General features: G+C 47.7%; 1 protein-coding gene across 11 annotated transcripts in view; it reads right to left on the reverse strand.

Moving 5' to 3' along the window:
- Positions 1 to 11863, reverse strand: part of TMEM164 (transmembrane protein 164) — a 174909-nt gene extending 163046 nt beyond the window's left edge. For 2 of the 11 annotated variants that reach the window (XM_006071589.3, XM_025276107.2), the window contains exons 1-2: positions 9830 to 9973; positions 8859 to 9527 (exon numbers count right to left, since the gene is read on the reverse strand). In XM_006071589.3, coding sequence (XP_006071651.1) covers positions 8859 to 9248 — 390 coding nt within the window. In that variant the 5' untranslated portion in view covers positions 9249 to 9527; positions 9830 to 9973. Of the gene's footprint in view, positions 1 to 4331; positions 4405 to 8858; positions 9528 to 9718; positions 9738 to 9829; positions 9974 to 10230; positions 10369 to 10880 lie in introns of those variants that run through there. The other 9 variants (XM_045164380.1, XM_045164381.1, XM_045164383.1 and 6 more) reach the window with 9 other exon arrangements.
- Positions 11864 to 19643: the final 7780 nt, after the last annotated feature.

The following is a 19643-nucleotide window of genomic DNA, read 5'->3' on the forward strand; positions in this document are numbered from 1 at the left end:
AACAGGCATTTAGATGGAGTTGATCTGGAGCTTTGAGTACTCTGGAAAGAGGCAAACTTGGATGGGGTGAGTTGGGGGGGTTGGCGGGGGAAGACATGGAAGCAGGGGAAAAGAAATAGAAAAGAGAAAGGTAGAAGAAGAGCATCGAAACATTGCATCAGTTCCACCATCGTGGGGGCAGCAGCCATCCCATGAGCCACTAAAAATCATCTGGTGGGGGGTGGAATACCTGCTACCTCATTTCCTGCATTTAATGTCTGCTCACTCTCCTCTGTGTTCCGTGTCTGTCCTTGACCATGTGGGCCCTCCTTGGGACAGCAGAGAGAACACAACATTCTATCTCACAAGCCCCCTATCAAGGACTTGTGATTAACTGCAGCTGTCTTATCAACAGGCCAGAAATGACAGAGCGTTCCAAGTTTTACGTGGTTTGCCAAGGGAGAAATACAAAAACAATGCCTGTCCCTGATAATAACATGAAAATGACTCCAGGTAAGAGTTGTAAAGCTTTCCTGTGAAAGAGGAAGCAACTCTGTGCCTTTACACGTATCGTTTCCTATGCCAAGAAACCCTTTCCTTCTGCAACACCTAGCCACCTCCTAGTCATTCATTCACACGTTTATTGAGCACCTACTATGAGGTGGGTCCCATGAGAGGCACTATGATAGAAAATAAGACAAACAAGGACCCCTGCTCTCAAAGAGCTAACATGTGTCCTTATGAGTCAAATGTCACCTCCTCCAGTATGCTTTCCTTAATTGCATCAGGAAAAAATAAAAGACCCTCTGGTCCTTTATGTTTTGTTCAAACCTGTCACATTGTAATTTAGTTGATCTTTACATGTCACATTGTAATTTAGTTGATCTTTACATGTTACATTGTAATTTAGTTGATCTTTACATGTTACGTTGTAATTTAGTTGATCTTTTTTTCTTGCCTGTCTCATCTCAACTGTGGGCAACATGAAGGCAAAGAATGTTTCTTATTTATCTTAGAATCTCCAGTGTCTGGCACAATGTTTGACAGCACAATGTTTGGCACTGGACAAATGTTTGCGGAATACATGCAAGAATGGATACATTTCCATGAGCATTTAAAACTAAAGTCCTGAAAATAGAGAACTAGGATGCAATAATTCTGTATCAGTATTTCATCTTGTTAGTTCCCAAAGATCTCCAACACTGCAAGAATGGCAAAGGAGTATAGGAGGACTGGAAGGTGATTAAAAAGAGGTTTGGCTGAAATCCTCCACTGATAAAAGCCACAGGCACCCAACAGGCCACTGGAACGCCAAAGTTACCTTAAAATCCACCTCACAATAACTCGGGGTCTTCAACCTCTAATTTCAACCACCTTATTTAACACCCACATAAATACCGAGGTACTACCAGAAGACCAAATGCCCACCCACAGGCCACCAGAATCACACCAGTCAGGAAGAGCATCAGAAGCAACATCCCACCTCATGCTTTGCTGCTGCTAAGTCACTTCATTCATGTCCGACTCTGTGCGACCCCAGAGATGGCAGCCCACCAGGCTCCGCCATCCCTGGGATTCTCCAGGCAAGAACACTGGAGTGGGTTGCCATTTCCTTCTGCAATGCATGAAAGTGAAAAGTGAAAGTGAAGTCACTCAGTTGTGTCAGACTCTTCGTGATCCCATGGACTGCAGCCTACCAGGCTCCTCCGCCCATGGGATTTTCCAGGCAAGAGTACTGGAGTAGGGTGCCATTGCCTTCTCCAACCTCATACTTTATCCACTAGATAATGTCTCTCAGAGTGGGATCCAATGCTCACTGGCATCAGAATCATTGAGGAACTTGTAATAAATGCAGGTTCCCATCCTCACCTTATAGGACCTAGACTGACTTAGACTCTGAGTGGAGAGCCAGGCATCTGCATGAGAACAAGGTTCCAAGGGAATCTTTCACAAAGAAAATTTGAAAAGCACTGCACTCCACTTCAGGTCCAGTCAGTCAGTTACTGGCAGAAGATGCTCTCAATTTAACAAAAGATATGAAAGATCATGGATGTGTTAGTGAACTCAGTGGGGGGTGGGGAGTCCTTTCATGATGTATGCGTAATCAAATCACGTTGTGCACTTTAAATATCTTACCATTTTCTTTGTCGACTATACCTCACAAAGCTGAACACAAACAAAGTTAACAAAAAAAATATACGAAAGACCAGAAGTTGAGAAGTCTGGCTCTTCTTGCAAAGGGTATTTCAATGAAGCATGGTGACAGTGAACAAGCTATTGAAAAATATAAAAGGGGAGAGATAGAAAGTGAGTTACCAGCTTAATAACAGTTTTTTTTTTTAATGTCTGATATTAAAGGAGGAAAAGAAGAAAGTAGACATTTCCAGATGTCAAACCAAGGGATTTAAGACCAAGATCCAACTGTGCAATTTCCTCAGTGCAATGAAAGTGAGCAGAAACTTGGGGCAGAGAATGGGCTGCAGTTCCTAATAACCAGCTCTTTGTGATGGAAATTCAACAAAAAGATGTGTGAGCTGGAGGCGAAACCACCTCTCTTTCTGGCTATTTAAAAAAAAAAAAAAAAAAACCCAGACAGGAGTTTCTCTTAATAGGCACAGGAGACACAGGAACTGTGCCCATGAGACCTCAAGGGAACACAGACAGAACCACCAGAGGGAAAAAGAAAAAAGAACAGAAAAAAGTCAGTTCTGTCAGCCAGTCAGCCAGCCAGCATTATCCAGGCACACTACACATTAAGCAATTAATGTGCACATATAGTATTGTATTAAGCTCTGCAGGGTGTTACAGAGGGAAAAAAACATACTACTCCTTTCCTTAAAGAAAAGTATACACACTAATGGTAGAGAATGAACAAACATGTAAAATCAAACAACCCAGTTGAACACTTACCAAACTACCTACTTGTATACAAAGTCATGGGCTTCCCTGGGGGCTCATATGGTAAAGAATCTGGCTCATATGGTAAAGAATCTGCCTACAATGCAGGAGACCTGGATTCAATCCCTGGGTCAGGAAGATCCCCTGGAGAAGGGAATGGCAACCCACTCCAGTATTCTTGCCTGGAGAATCTCATGGACAAAGGAACCTGGTGGGCTACAGACCATGGAGTCACAAAGAGTAGGACATGACTGAGCAACTAATGCTTGCAATTTTTTCATGCAAGGCAAATGTTAAAGAGGCTAACAGTCTGAGGAATATTCAGAGTTGGGAAAGGAGGACAAGAGGTATTGGTGGAATGAGTGGAATAACTGTGGAGTCAAGGTCAACTGGAAAGTTTCCCAGAGAATCTTCAGGACCATCTACAGAGGGGAGGAATTCACGACAGATCCCATGAAGACAGTGATGAAGGAGGTACTTCTATGGCAAAGGGACAAAAATCCAGGGGGCCTGTGGATCACCCCCTGAGTAGGAGTCTGCTGCATTCTATTACTTAACAGCAAGCTCCAGGCTGCATTGTATTAACAGGTGCACAGTGAGAAAAGGCTCAGAAAGAAATCTTTCCTCTCTGCTGGGGGTGGGCTGGACCTCTGGTCACAGTATCCAGTTTTATAGACTGTGTATGAGAAGGGTATGCAGACGTGGGCAAGGATCCAGAGAAAAGCAACAGAACTAATTAGAGGAATGGATTCTAAGAGCTATCAAGAAAGGTGAAAAGAAGTTGAGGTTTGTCAGTTTCTGAGTCAGAGGAAAAAAATCTATTGCTCATCTGCCAGCTCTGATCAGCTGTACCTGGAGTCTGTTTAAGTGACCACAGAGCTATTCAGAGGATTAAAATGCTTTGTTTCCATGTGGCCCATTTCACGAAGAAGATCAAGATAGGAAAAAGCTAAATAATTTGCTCAGGTTCCCTAGCAGGCGACAAGCAAAACTGGTATCATCATTTTAAATCCCAGGGCTGTCTATGGGTTGTTTAATCCACCAATCCACACCATTTCCCTTATAATGGAAGGGACTCTGTCAAAGACTGTAACAATGAAAGATGGAAAAATTCTCTGCAAATTTCCTTGGGGGAGAATATGAAACAAACTAAAAAGGAATGTCATGCCTCATTGCTGAGGCCCATATAAACATCACCCCATTGTGTCCCCCTGGACTGATGACACAGGACACAGTCCATCTGATAAGCCAGCAGATAGCTGGATCCCTCATTGCACCCATTACCCACCAACATCAATTGCAACCATGAGCAGTTATCAGTGCTCCAGACAACAGATGGGGATGAAGAGGTGTGGTTGGTCTGAAGTCAAGGAGGCAGGGGACAAAAAAGTCTAGTTCTCAAATCTATCAGGTTTTCTCTAAAACAAATCCATCATAGAGCAAATATAACATACCCATATACATCCAGTGAGTTCCAAAAGGTGTCACAAAAAGCTCAGGACCATTCTGAATATGTGCCATTCTGTGCTTTTGGCAAAAAGTGAAGTAGGAAGGTAAACAGTGAGACAAAAGCAGGTTAGCCATATTTGGTGGACATCAGCCTTCTAATATATCGTAAAGACAGAAAAATAGCAATGCTAACTCTAAAAAAAGGATGGGGCTCACTTGGTCTTAAAGGCTAAAAACCAGAGGCTTGGTGCTCAGGGGTCAATAGCATCAATTATTATTTGGAAAATGTCCAGCTGAGATCCAGAGTGCCTTATGCACAGAGATACGGAGGATTAAATGGCATATGCTATGCCCTACTAAGTTCAGGGTCCAACTGGGAGATACTGACACAGACATATACACAACCAACTGGAAGTGGACAATTAGACAAAACATCCAAAATTCGATCTTTGCCTTAAGTTCCTAAGGCAGAGACAATCTAACTAGATGCAAAGGATAAAAGGCCATGAGTTTTTACGGACACAATCAGTCAAACTGTCTGGCATTTTAACCCTTCCGCTAAGAAACTGTAGATTTTAGGACTTAAATAGCTATGAGACTCTCTTCCTGCTAAAGCCCCAATTCCCACTGTTGACAGCTGGGTTCTAAAGCCACCCCTGCCAGTACCTTGCTGGCAGTGTGATTTCCATTTTTTTTTTTTTGTAAACAGCATAAACAGTCAGTAAATTCATTCCGTGTCACCCATACCTACGAAAATATTATGCACAGGGGACTAGCTAGCCACGCTTGAAAAAATACTTATTGGTGTAATGGGTAAACACCACTGATATTCAGCAAGGGGTTTAACAGCGGTGCGTTAATCCTGGTGCTTGTTGATTCCAAGAACCCTCAAGCATCCCCGGCTTAAGTCAGATGTGAGAAGGTGCTGCTTTAATCCTACAAACCTCTACCAGTCCCAGGTTCTAGGGCCCTTGAGACGAGGCCAAAAAGAAACCTGACAGCAGGAATATTATTCAAGAACAGAACTCGGACACAAGAAGTACCCTGCCCTGTGCTTCTAAAGCTGGCGGTTGCCCAAAGGCAGCATGGCTATGAGGAGGGTCTGTGTATCAAAGGCCTTGGGAGTAAATATTTTACAGACTGAAAAATGGGAGGTAAGGAGACTAGTCATTTTCCCTCCAGTGCTACCATTTCCTGGCTGAAAGTAATACTGCCCTTATTACAAACTTATACTGCCTCTGCAGAACAAGGCCTTCTATAAAGCTATAATTGAGTCATCTTGTTGAGAGACACACATCAGAAATGTCTCTAAGCTCCTGCTTTCAATTCAGCTAATGTCTCCCTTTCCTTATCAGGACCTCTGAACTCCATAGAATTTACTGCCATGATATAGCCTAACTCAGCTAATTCACTTGCCAAAGTATTTCTTTGTACTCAACACCTCCCCTTTGAAACACACACAGTCACAGGATAAATTTTAACATCTCTCTGTCCAGGCTCAAGCTTATCTAGCATAACCCTAAAGAAGATAGTGCATGTGAAAGGGTCTTATAAAAGTTAAGAGCTAGACAGATGTAAAGTATTATTAATACTAACCCCATGGATGGGCTTCCCTTCTAGCTCAGTCGGTAAAGAATTTGCCTGCAGTGCAGGAGACCCGGGTTCGATCCCTGGGTTGGGAAGATCCCCTGGAGAAGGAAATGGCAACCCATTCCAGTATCCTTGCCTGGAAAATCTCATGGACAGAGGAACCTGGTGGGCTGCAGTCCATGGGGTCACAAAGAGTCGGGCACGACTGAGCGACTAACACATGACTAACACACAACCCCATGGACTATAGCCCCCCAGGCTCCTCTGTCCATGGGATTCTTCCCGCAAGAATACTGGAGTCAGTTGCCATGCCCTCCTCCAAGGGATCTTCCTGACCCAGGGATCAAACCTGTATCTCCGGCATTGCAGGCAGATTCTTTACCATCTGAGCCACCAGGGAAGCCCAAATAAGTTAGAAAACTGTTTCCATCTGTTGTAATATTTATTTTAAAGATTCACATCAGCTTTTAAAAATCCATATGTCCCTGCTTCCAATAAGACCATAGGTAAGGTATGGAGTGTTGGATTCATCAAAGGCTAAGTCCCCCAGTAGGCCAGAAGTTTCTATTTAAATGACACAAAGCAGTAACTTGGGAGTAAAGGACAAAGCAGTACAATCCTGCTTGGTCGCAAGGATTCCTCAGCCTGACTGTTCTTTGCCCCCACCACCTAGCTTCAGAGTTTCAGCTAAGCACGGGACAATAGCAAAAGCACAGTGACAGGAATCAGTTCATAGTTCCCCAAACATCCATCTCTCTGCTGCACTCAGCCCCTGAGGGCCAACATCATCCATATGGACCCCTAAAGGGTGGCCTTCTCAGGTTTACTTTACGGGGAAGACCCAGGGAGCGAAAGGTGAGGATGAGAAGGTGAACCATGACCACCTGAAATGAGCGAGGAGACCAAAAGCCATTTCTGGAATAGCTCTGTGTGGCACCCCCGGGGAACTGCTTATAGAGGAAAGAAGCACAGCACATAGACTGTCAAGACCTAGAAATTCAACTCTGCCTCGTTTTGCAGCCAGGCAAACTGAGAGCCAGGACAAGTACTTTCCCCAAAGTCACACAACTAATTAATGCCAGAACGAAGCCTCCAGAGTCTTCTAAAAGCCTCTAAAAACCTTTCCACTGAAAACCATGATGCTGCCAGGTTTGACGTCATCACCCCAGCAGCAGCCCCAATCGGGCTGAATTTAGTTCTTTGTTGACCTTCTAGATATGTGGTTGTCAGAGGCCTCAAGACCCCTTTGTCAAAGAGGTACCCTCTGACCCTCACCACCTGCCATCCAAAAAAAGCACTCCTGTCCCAAGAGCCTCACATAGCAATGGCTGAGATGTGTTGTTTCCTTTCATTAACAAAAAGCCCATTCATTAAAAAAAAAAAAAAAAAAAGAAAGAGGACAGGCTCAAATTTACACAGAAGGTCTAACTGGGAGAGCCCTTGGGTTTCCTGTGAATGGCATCACTTCCCAAGAAGGCCTCTAAAAAAAGGCTACCCACTCCAAGCCTACTGGACGCTTAGAGCCATCCCATCACTAAGAGCTGCTTTATTCTAAATCTGTCTATACCTCCTTACCACATCTGCAAGACTGAAAGGGGTCTATGGTCATTCACCAGTTTCCAGATTGGGAAACTGAGGCCAAGAACCTGCCATCCAAGGACTTCCTACAACACAGAGCTAGCAAGCATCTGCAGCATAAGTAGGCAGCACCATGCTGATCAGCAGCGGCCTCCCAGAGATTGCTCTGCATTCTGAAACCCCAAAGAGGGTGGGTTAGCTTTCCAACCCAGAAAGCTAATTCATCTTTTGGTTGCAAGCGAGCAACCTCCCATCCCCGAGTCCCCCCGCCAGGCCTGTGAAACCGAGACAATTATCTCAACCTCCTGCCCCACACAAGGTTGTCACGAGTCTCCTGAGAAAACAACCTTCTACAAATATAAAAGCAATAAAGATGCTAATGACAGGTTTCACAACTGTCCCTGAATAAAACACACCAGGTTTTCCACAGCCTGAAATCTAAAAGAGACAGCCCCCCCAACCCCACGCTCTTCTCCTCTTCCTACCCTTCCATGATATTATAGTTTTAGATCATCTCTCTACACAGGCTGAGTACAAAAAGACAGTCTCGCTCTTGGTTGGTGCTCACCCAGATTATTTTTATGTATCTGGCAACTTTCCTTTTCAATCTCATTTGTTTTTCTTAGCACCGCTAATGGGAGATAAAGAAATCAGCTCTCTGGGCACCCCTGGACTGTGACCTCAGGAGAGAGAATGAGAATGATAAGATGGAGAGGTTTGCAGGAAATAAATACCCTCTCACCACAGAGAAGAGGTCACGAGTCTGCCTGGGGTCTGCTTCAGAGTGCAGTGAGTCGGAGTTTGGTGCTGCTTTGACACCTCAGAACTCAAAAGGCAGACCTCACCCTAAGACCATAAACTCCCAAAAGAAAGTCATTAAGAGAAATCTACAAAAGTATTTCCCCCAAGTATGACAGTGGAGACCGGAACCTTCTGTGACCACCTCCAGGAAAGAAAGCCACCAGGCCTCTGGGAAATTGTGGCAGAGGGAATGTGTGTGTGTGTGTTGGGGGTGGGGGGGGTTGGCCCATGGCTCCCTTCTGGTGATCCAGAAAGGGAACCTGGCTGGGGTCGGACTTCCTGCTGGCAAAAGGCCAGGGCAGGCCTGGGAGGGGAGGGGCCACTGGCCTGAGTGCTAGTCTTTCCCAGGGCTAACCACCACTGTAGGGCTGACGCATCCTGCAAAGGTGGAAGGAAGCCAAATCTGAAATCCGCACCCAAACAGCCACTCGTTGGAAAATCATTTTTAAGGGTCCCACTGCCCGCAGGGGTGAGGTGTTCTACGCGGCCAAGTGTCCTGAGCACACAAATGACTCTGCTGGCTGAGGCTGCCAGGAAGGGGTGGGGGAAGTCAACAGACTCACATGCATCATGGTGACCAGGTGACAGGGGTTGAGCAGGTAGATGACGGTCTTGGTGGCGAACTTAAAGCCCACCTCCACCCCGAAGGTCAGGCACAAGGCTACTAAGAGCAGATTCTTGCTCAGGCTCTCTTTGCCTTCCTCTGGCCGCTGGGTCACCTGCTCTGGCTGGCAGCCACGGCCACCCCTACCGTCCTCCTTCGTCTGCCTCAGGATGTGCCGCAGGGCCACCAGGATCTCCAACAGGGCCAGGGTCAGGACCACCACACTTTCCAGCAGCCGCTGCTGCCAAGAGAGGAAGGCAGCACAGTCGGGGCCCCCATTGCCCGCAAAGCTGGGGTCCACGCCCCCATAGAGCCAGTCCAGGAGACTTTGGTAGCTATACCGGGACATGATGCAAAGTGGCTCCCCACGACCACCGTGCAGGAAGCGAGAGCGAGATGGAACACAAGCCCCGAGGGTGGCCCGGGTAGTGGGACATATACGGAGGGCACACCCCGCCCCCGCACCCTCCTCCGGACACCGGGGCAACTAGAGCAGGGGACGGGAAGCTACACGCGAGGCCTGGGGCCAAGTGCTGGCTCTAATTTGTCCCTACGGCTGCCTGGGGAGCCCCCCGCGCTTCTCCAGTGGCCACCAACGAGGCAGGGTGGAAACGAGCCGTTGGCCAATCTAAAAGGAAGGAGAGGAAAAAAAAAAAAGGTCTCAAAGAGGCAATTGCATCGGGAATTACGAGGCGGGGAGGGGTAACTAGCGAGGGAAGAAAAGGGGAACAGGGGCAGTGGCGAAGCAAGCAGGGGTCGGGGGAAGTCGGAGGCCGGGAGGGTCAGGGCGAGGGTTGAGGGGACGCGGCAGGAGCGAACCAGGGGAGACGGCGAGGGAACACGCGGAGGCCAGGAGGGGAGCTGGCGGGGCCGGGCCGGCGGGGAGGGCGACGGGGCTGGCGGGGACGCCGGACTCCTCGTCTCACGCACTCGCCACTGGGGGATCGCTTACTCCTGCAACCGCGTGGCCGTCTCTGCCCCCAGCGAGCAACTTCGCCGCCGACGTGCCCCTCCGAGCCAATTTAGAGCCGTCCCGGGCCAGCCTCCCGCCCCCGGGTACACCCCCGAGCCCCCAGCTCCACCCCCCGGCCCCAGACGCCCGCCCTCCGGGCAGCACCTCCCCCAGCCCGCGGCCCGCCCGGGACCTGCCCCCCTCGCGCGGGCAGCGGCGGGAGGAAGCCGGGAGGGAGGGAGGAAAGGCGGGCGGGAGGCCGGGCCAGCCGGGGGCTGGGCTCTGGCCGGCCCCCTCCCTCCGCCCCGGCGCCGCAGCTTCCCGCGCCTCCCGCCCGGCCCCAGGGACGGGTCGCCGCGCCCTGCGGGGCTCCACTCACCGGCAGTCGGCCCTCGGCCCCGACTGGGCGCCCGCTCGGCTCCCCGCGCCCCGGCGCTCGGCTCCCCCGGCGGCCGCCACGGCCGCCGCGCACGGCTCCTCCTCCCTGTCTTCCTCCCCCTGCAGCAGCCGCGGTCGCTTCCTCCTTCTTCCCCTCCCTCTCTCCTCCCCCTCGCCGCCGCCTCCCCGCTCCCGCCCGGCTCGGTCCCTCGCCGCACCCCCACTTCACGTCCTCGGCCACCCCGCCCGGCCGCCTCTCCTCTCCGGCCTCCCCGCACCCCCGCCCCCCCGCCAGCCGCTCGCACTCTTCACACCTCCCACTCCCCCTCTCGGCGCCTCGGCCTCCCCCTCCCTCCCCCGGGCTCAATCCCCGCCTCCTTCCCCTCCTCCCCTGCCTGCCTCGCGTTCTGCGCTCGCCCGGCCAGCACGCGTGCACCGCCACCCTCCCGCACCGCCGACTACGGAATTCGCTCCTCCGCGAAGCCGTTTGGCCCGACTCCGCCTCCTGAGACCCGGTTCTCCAGGGCGCTTCCTTGGACACCGGGCACCTAGTAGGCGCTTAGCCGGCCCTCGCTGAGTTCTTGAGGGAGTGGACGAGCCTGTCTAGTGATAAGCCCCTGGGCTTTGGGAGGTCCGCTGGGTGTGACCTACTCTTCGCCTCTCCTCCAGACCTCCCTGAAATAGCAGACTTGGGCAGGGCCAAGACGGCATCTTCTCCACCTTTGTAGCCACAGCCCTACTCTCCACTTCCGTCCTAGACAAGGCTTCTTTTCCTACTTTGCCCGGCCGTTCTCCCTCCTGCTCTGCTCCCATGTTTCTCTATCTAGCCTCCGGCCACTCCCTCTCCAGGCTCTCCGTCTCCCCTTTCTCCTGCCACGCCTTCAAGCTCAATCGTACTCTAGATGGAGGAAAAGATGGAGGAAAAGAAGCTTCCCCAGACCTCTTTCCGTCCTCCCGCCCTGCGACGGAGCAGCTGTTTCCAACCTACCCTTGGCCGAGAGTCCTGCCACTTAAAACGCCCGCCAGGCTGTGGAGGGGCCCAAGAATTGGATAAGGGCTGCTGGCAGAAACAGGGCCCCCTCTTCCCTGCTGCTTCCTACCCATAGACTGGGATTTGCTTTTCTTTGGGCAAGGAAACAGGAAAAAGACCTTTTCAGAATCCACTTTGTGTTGGTTTAATATCTATTGAAGACTCACAAAGAGGAAAATAGCCAGAAAAAAACAGGCACCTTGCCTGGGAAACACGTTCTGGTGTTGGCTGCCAGCCATTTTCCTGCCGTCCTTTCCAAGTCTGGTTTAACCCCACCTGGCCTCAGAGCCAGGTAGCTTTGCACAGACAGCATCCACCTTAGGGCCTGATGCTCTCGAAGTGCTAATTAATAAAGAACAACAACAAACAAGGATCGATTCAGCAGCTCACTCGTTCTCCGTCGGTGTTTTGTTAAATCCTCTGCACAGTAACATTAAGGGTAAAACTGGAGTTCTGGTGATGACTGTAGCCTGAGACCTCGAGTTCCTGTCTTCAAGGAAGTCAGAAGGAGATGGTAGCACTCAGTAAAAGGCTTCATTAATCCGTTCAGAAATCTTCCCTCTTAGCTCAGTCAGTGAAGAATCTGCCTGCAAATGCAGAAGACCAGGTTGAATTCCTGGGACGGAAAGATGCCCTGGAGAAGGAAATGGCAACCCACTCCAGTATTCTTGCTTGGAGAATCCCAGGACAGTGGAGCCTGGCAGGTTACAGTTCTTGGGATCGCAAGAGTCGGACAAGATTTAGCAACTAAACCACCAATCCATACCGAATTTCTTTGGGAGTTCTGCCTAGAGGGTCTTGTGTTTGCAAAATGACTGTGTTTAGTGTCAGGCCAGCTTGCTCGCCTGAGGCACAAATTCCTCTCTTTCAAAGGTAGAAGAGCCAAGTGTTTTGACAACTCTGGGATACTAATAATAATTATGCCATTTACTTGCTGTGTCACCTTGGGCAATTTACCTCTCTGTACTTCAGTTTCCCTCTCTCAACCAAACAGTTATCAGTGATCTATTATCTAATTCCTAGGATTATGCACATTTACATGAATTGAATTGTGTAGCAAGTGCATAAAAAGTGCTCAATAAATGCTATCCCTAATCCCCATGTAGTTCTGCAACGGTGCAGCCGCCCCCTACCCCCCTGCCCCCTACCCCCCTACCCCCACATCTGCATAAACAATCCTATCCCACCTTCAAAGCCCACATGAAATTGCACTTCCCCCAACCCCCACCACCCAGCTCCCAGAGTGCTCTCTCTCCTGTGAACTTGAACAGCAGTTATTGCCTGCACTACTCATTTTATTCTGAATCACTTACTGCCTTCTATTGTTCTCTCATTGTTAGTTCTGTCTCCCACACTCAGATCTTTGACAGCAGGGATGGGTCTTCATCTTTTCTAAACCCTCCTCAGCACCTAGCAGAGTGGCAAACATAGTAGGCACTAGGCAGACACTAGGAGAGTGTTGTCCCCATTATTGTTGTTTTGTCTCTTTTGCCACCCCATGGACTATTGTCCGCCAGGCTCCTCTGCCCATGGGATTTCCCAGCAAGAATACTGGACTGGGTTGCCATTTCCTTCTCCAGGGGATCTTCCCGACCCAGCGATTGAATCCCCATCACCTTCATTGGCAGTCAAGATGGATTCTTTACCACTGAGCCACAAAGGAAAGTCTGTTGTCCCCATAGATAAAAGGTAAACAATAATTGAGCTGAAACAGTGGGTCACATTTTAGAAACTCAAAAAGCTTCATACAAATGTACTGATCATTTCCTTGCTGGGGCACAGCCCATTGGCTTCTTGTCTCTGAACAGTAAGAAAAGAAAACGAACTTGGTTTTTAAAGTAGAACCTTGAAGTGCAGTGAAAAGGAAACCTGGACCTTGGGGAAAGTCATCTCTCTGTGCTTCCATGTACTCAGGTTAAGATGAGGGGGAGTGGACTAGAATGGCTATTTTTTTTTTAGCTTTATTTTGGCTGCTCTGGGTCTTTGTTGCTGCATGCGTATTTTCTCTAGTTGCAGTGATCAGGGGCTACTCTTCATTGCAATGCACAATCTTCTCATTGTGGTGGCTTCTCTTGTCATGGAGGACAGGTACTAGGCACATGAGCTTCAGTAGCTTCAGCATTCGGGTTCAGTAATTGTAGCACACAGGCTTTAGTTGCTCCACAGCATGTGGAATCTTCCTGGACCAGGGATCAAACCCAATGTCCCCTGCATTGGCAGGCCAATTTCCATCCACTATACCACCAGGGAAGTCCTAGAATGGTTTCTAAGATGCCTGCTGGCTCTAAGATTCTGTGATTCTAGGAACTCAGCCTCACCACCTTTCATCCAAGTCATGTTTGATTCTTAAGGGAGAAACCTCATCTAACTGGCTTGGTGATCCTAGCCACCTTTCTGCCTGTTGAGACAGTACCCTAAATTTTTTTGTCCAAATTACTTTTCCCAGCTATGAACTCAGCTGACCTGCTATGGAATGCAGAGTCAAATTATTATCTCTGACATACTACCAATTAGCAGCTCAGAAAAGTGTGGTGACTTGCCTAAGATCACACAAGTTCATGGCAAAGTGAGGGCTAGCATTTGAGGTTCAACAGCACAGGCCAGTGCAAGCTTGCTCATTGGCTTGGCCATCTGACCTTTTCTCGTCTTGCACTTCATATTCTTTGCATCCACTCCTGTCCTACTCACGATGTAACCTGAAAGTGAAATGCATGCATGACTGCCCACAAGCAAAAAACAATGCACAATCCCAATATTATACAAGTGTTATCAATAAAAATAAATGGCATGTGTATGGGGGAGAATGAAGAGAGCAGCCTTTGTCTTGATCTGACTGTCACGCGAGTGTATGTTCCTCGGTTCTTTGTCTCGTCACAACCAAGATTTGGAGCAATGGACATTAAAGCCCTCAGCACATCACAGCTCTCGGGTCTTGGACAAACTGTGTTTCTTCCCGCCCCCACCCCCTGCCACATTCATTCAACACTAGCATTCATTCCACAAATAAATACTGGAACTCTTATTACAATATTACCTATTGAATGGGAAAATCCTAGACTTGTGGGCAAGCTCTGCCTTCAAGGAGCTTAAAATCTAGCTAGGGAGACATGGCAAACAAATGGAAAGTTAGATAACAATTAAGGAGGGAGGTATAAATACAAACCAAGCAGGTAAGAGCTGCTGCCACCAGAGAAAATCTTGCGTATGTCAAATGAGTTGCACAGTCAATGAGTTCAGTAGTTCAACACCAGGCAGAACTCATCTGTGGGGAAAAAAGTCAGCATGGTAGTGAAGGGGAACAGAATCTGCCACCTCAAAATATGCCTTGTTGGCATAAGGATTATTTTAGGCCAATTATTTTTAAGAAACAGTAGACATAGGAGAACTTGTGCTTTTGTAAGAGATATTTACATTTGTAAAGGTGTCTCCCTCTGTACAAGGAAGAGAAAGATGACTCCAAATCTCTAGTAACTCTTATCAGTGGAGAAGTGTGTGCTTGCTTAGTCACTCACTCATGTTCTATTCTTTGCGACCCTTTGGACCGTAGTCCGCTAGGTTGCTCTGTCTATGGGATTTTTCAGGCAAGAATACTGGAGTGGGTTGTCATTTCCTCCTCCAGGGGATCTTCCCAATCCAGGGATCAAACCCGAATCTCCTGTGTCTCCTGCATTGCAAGCAGATTCTTTACCTGCTAAGCCATTGGAGAAGCCCCCATCAATGGAGAAGGCTACAAGTTAAATTTGCAGAACAATCTTACCCTTGTTTACTGTGGTTTTCCTAGTCACCTTGAATAACTGGCTCCCTCCAACCTCAATATCATTTGTCTTTATAAGATAATAGTTAAAGTGGTAACTTATGCCATTTCAGGGAGTTACTCAGTTTTCTTGAATCTCTCCCATTTACTGCATACAAAACCAAGTTTTCCCAAAACTGAATTTCCATGGTGAGTTTATGATTACCCTATCTATCCAAAACTTTATTCCCTTTCTTGTCCTGCCCCTGTTCCCCTCAGGGTTGAGGAGTATCAAAGAAATGGGATTGAAACTGAGTGGGACCCTGTAGGGCCCTCCCCAGTACAAAAGCCCCTCTGCATGCTCCTTTATTACTTGTAGAAAAAGTAAGTCTTTCTTTAGTCTCCTAGGTGTTCCCTGAGTTCCAAAGAGCAGACTCAAGTAGTTACTAACAAGTTCCTGTGCCTAGCACACAGAGGCCAAACAAACTGAAATGTCAGCGTTTGGAGAAGAGAAAGATTTATTGCAGGGCCAAGCAAGAACAGGTGGCTAATGCTCCAAAACACCCCAACTCCCTGATGATTTTTGGGGAGAAGTTTTATAGGCAAAATTTGGGGTGAGGGCTGTGGGGTTTGTGGCTTACTTCTGATTGGTTGGTGGTGAGGTAACAGGGTGCTGCTCCAGGAATCTTGTACTCAACCTGAAGTTACCATCCTCCACAGGTTGAGGCCTTCGTTCCCACAGAAGAGTTCAAAAAATTCACAGATATTGTTACATATGTACTTTGAGGAGGAGCCAGGACCTGCGCTATTGTTTATTGACAGCTCCTCCTTTGTTCATTCTCTTGCTTCCCTGATTCAGTTCAGTTCAGTTCAGTTCAGTCACTCAGTTGTGTCCGACTCTTTGCGACCTCATGAATCGCAGCACACCAGGCCTCCCTGTCCATTACCATCTCCTGGAGTTCACTCAAACTCAGGTCCATCGAGTCAGTGATACCATCCAGCCATCTCATCCTCTGTCGTCCCCTTCTCCTCTTGCCCCCAATCCCTCCCAGCATCAGAGTCTTTTCCAATAAGTCAACTCTTCACATGAGGTGGCCAAAGTACTGGAGTTTCAGCTTTAGCATCATTCCTTCCAAAGAAAACCCAGGGCCGATCTCCTTTAGAATGGACTGGTTGGATCTTCTTGCAGTCCAAGGGACTCTCAAGAGTCTTCTCCAACACCACAGTTCAAAAGCATCAATTCTTTGGCGCTCAGCTTTCTTCACAGTCCAACTCTCACATCTATACGTGACCACTGGAAAAACCATAGCCTTGACTAGATGGACCTTTGTTGGCAAAGTAATGCTTCCCTGATTAGCAACTGTTTTAACCTGCCCTTTGAAGATCCCCTGGAGAAGGAAATGGCAATCCATTCCAGTACTATTGCCTGGAAAATCCAATGGACAGAGGAGCCTGGTAGGCTACAGTCCATGGAGTCGCAAAGAGTCAGACACGACTGAGCGACTTAACTTCTTCTTCTTCTTCTTGGTACTCAGGGAAGTTCTAGAGGCTGAAGCCTTTTTCCAACAAACAAGAAAAGGTGAAATGGAAACAGTTTATACTCAGGAGCGCCTTAAAGTTTCAATGAGGAAATGCAGAAGCAAAGAGAAAGCAGTTAAACAAGAAAAGTAATGACAGTGTTGTAATGTCGCTCAGTCATGTCCAGCTCTTTGTGACCCCATGGACTATAGCTCACCAGTCTCCTCTGTCCATGGAATTTTCCAGGCAAGAATACTGGAGTAGGTTGCCATTTCCTCCTCCAGTGGATCTTCCCAACCCAGGGATCAAACTCATGTCTCCAGCATCTCCTGCAGTGGCAGGTGGGTTCTTTACCGTTGTGCCACCTGGGAAGCCCATAATGACAATAGTTCAGCAATAAAACAAAGTCCTAGTTTCTCCTCAAGGAATATACATAACCATCTGACATATATCCTGAGTTTTCTGCAGGAACTAAGACACATACCCCTACCCAGGTGAAGGGTGGTTACTACTTGCTGAACACAAGCATGTAGACCTCAGACTGGATGATTAAGATGCCAGAAACATGTCTGTTATCTCACCACCAACCAATCAGAAGAAAGTGATTGGTTTGATCCCAATCAGAAGAAAGTCATGCACCCTGCAGCCCTCCCCTAAAATGTTGCCTTTGAGGCAATCCTTCCCTTAAAAGCCCTTCCCTGAAAGCCTTAGGGAAGTTCAGGTCTTTTGAACATGAGCCACCCATACTCCTTTCTTGTCACCTGCAGTAAAAGCTGTACTGGCCTTCACCACAACCTGGTGTCAGTAAATTGGCTTTATTGTGTGGTGGGTGAGCAGACCCAATGTTTGGTCCACAAACATATATAGGAGATATGAAGTGAAGTGAAGTGAAGTCGCTCAGTCGTGTCCGACTCTTTGCGACCCCATGGACTGTAGCCTACCAGGCTCCTCTGTCCATGGGATTTTCCAGGCTATAGTACTGGAGTGGATTGCCATTTCCTTCTCCAGGGGATCTTCCCAACCCAGGGATCGAACCCGGGTCTCCCGCATTGTAGACAGGCGCTTTACTGTCTGAGCCACCAGGGAGGTATACATGTTATTAAACATCCAGGAGTTGGTGATGGACAGTTTGGCCTGGCGTGCTGCAGTCTATGGGGTCACAAAGAGTTGGACACAACTGAGCGACTGAACTAAACTGAAACATCTGTTTGTTTTTCTCCTGTTAATTGGTCTTTTATCACAGGGGAGTCTCAGTGGAGAACCTAGAAGGGTAGAGGGAACATTGCTTTTCCTTTCCTATAGCAGTTACTCTTGGGGGTCACTAACAGGAAAGGTGAAAGAAGTCTTCCAGAGTGCAGGCAGTGTTTGTATCTTGATCTGGGTGCTGTTACATGGGTGCACACGTATGTGAACATTCACAGACCTCCACACTTGCGAGTTTTGCACTTTGTCACATACAAGTATACCTCAATTTTTAAAAACGTTCAAAAAAAAGAGAAAACACCTAGAGCAGGAATTGCCAGGAACTTCTTCATGGAGAAAGTGATAGTGTTTAACTGGAGATCTGAATGAATCTAGGCCAGTGCTTGTGAGCTCTGGCTATGAAACGGAGCAGGTACAGAGGCCTTTCTGTGTCCCCTGTTTCTTGTTTGCAGGAATAAAGTTTCAGCCTCCTAGACCTTCATGTTTACCAAAGGGCAGATTCACATATTTGCTAATCAGGGAAAGGAGGGAATGCAGAAATGAAAGAGGAACAATCAAGAAACTGCAGGGCAGGGTCCTGGTATCCTCCCCAAGGGATATACACAACAATATCTTTGAGCTCTTCTTCAGGAACTAAGGCCCCCACCCAGGTGGAAGATAGTAACTTGAGGCTGAGCACAAGATTTCCTGGAGCAGTGCCCTGTTACCTCACCACCAACCAGTCAGAAGAAAGTCATTTACTCTGCAGCCATCATCCCAAATTTTGCCTATAAAAAACTTCTCCCCTAAAACCACTGAGGAGTTTGGCTCTTTAAAAAAAAAAAAAAAAAATGAGCCACCCATTATCCTTGCTAGGCCCTGCAATAAAGTTTTCTCTGCTCCAAACCCCAAGGTTTCATTTTGTTTGGCCTCACTGTGTGTTGGGTACATGAACTTGAGTTCAGTAATGGCTATACTTTAGAATCAACTGAGTAGCTTTCTAAACATACTGATTCTTGGGGCCTACCCCAGACCAACACAATCAGAAGCTCTGGAAGTAGGTCCTTAGTATGTGTTAGTTTTTTAATTTCTTTTTAAATCAGGGTTCAGACTACTATGGGTCTGGTCACTATAGCAAGAGTATCTAAAGCTGATCAAACACCAGTAAATGGTATGTTGTTGTCGTTATTTAGTAACTAAATCATGTCTGACTCTTTCTGACCCTATGAACTGTAGCCTGCCAGGCTCCTCTGTCCATGGGATTTTCCAGGCAAGAATACTGGAGTGAATTGCCATTTCCTCCTCCAGCAAATGGTATACATTATCTCATGGACATGAGTTTGAGCAAACTTCAGGAGATAGTGAAGGACAGGGAACCCTGGTGTGCTGCAGTCCATGGGGTCACAAAGAGTCTGACACAATTAGTGACTGAACAACAACAACAACAATCTCATTTAAGCCTCCTAATAGACAACCCTGAGAGACAGGTACTCTTGTTATGATCCTCATCTTACAGATGAGAAAATAGAGGCTCAGGTCATACTGCCTATAAGTGTCAAAGCTGAAGTTCACCCTAGATCTGTTCACCCTAAAGCCTGAAACGTTATACACTATTGCTTGGCAGCCAGTCATGTCATGGGAAAGCATAGGCAGATGCTCTTGATAGATGAGCTGGCTGTACATGAAGACATTGCTTTTTAAATGTTTTCTTTTTTTATTGAGAGTGAACTTACATATATTAATATGCACTATTAGTCTTAAGCACCATGAGTTTGACAAATGTATACACCCCTGTAATCACTAGTCAGATCCTGATACGCTGACCCCCCCAGTCAATCCCCATTGTTCTGATTTCTATCATCATAGATTAGTTTTGCTTAAACTTAAATGCCATTTAAGTAGAATCATAAACGTGCTTTATTGCATCTAGATTATTTTGCTTACCCTTCTG

This window comes from Bubalus bubalis, chromosome X, assembly GCF_019923935.1.
Source record: "Bubalus bubalis isolate 160015118507 breed Murrah chromosome X, NDDB_SH_1, whole genome shotgun sequence".
NCBI lineage: Eukaryota > Metazoa > Chordata > Mammalia > Artiodactyla > Bovidae > Bubalus > Bubalus bubalis.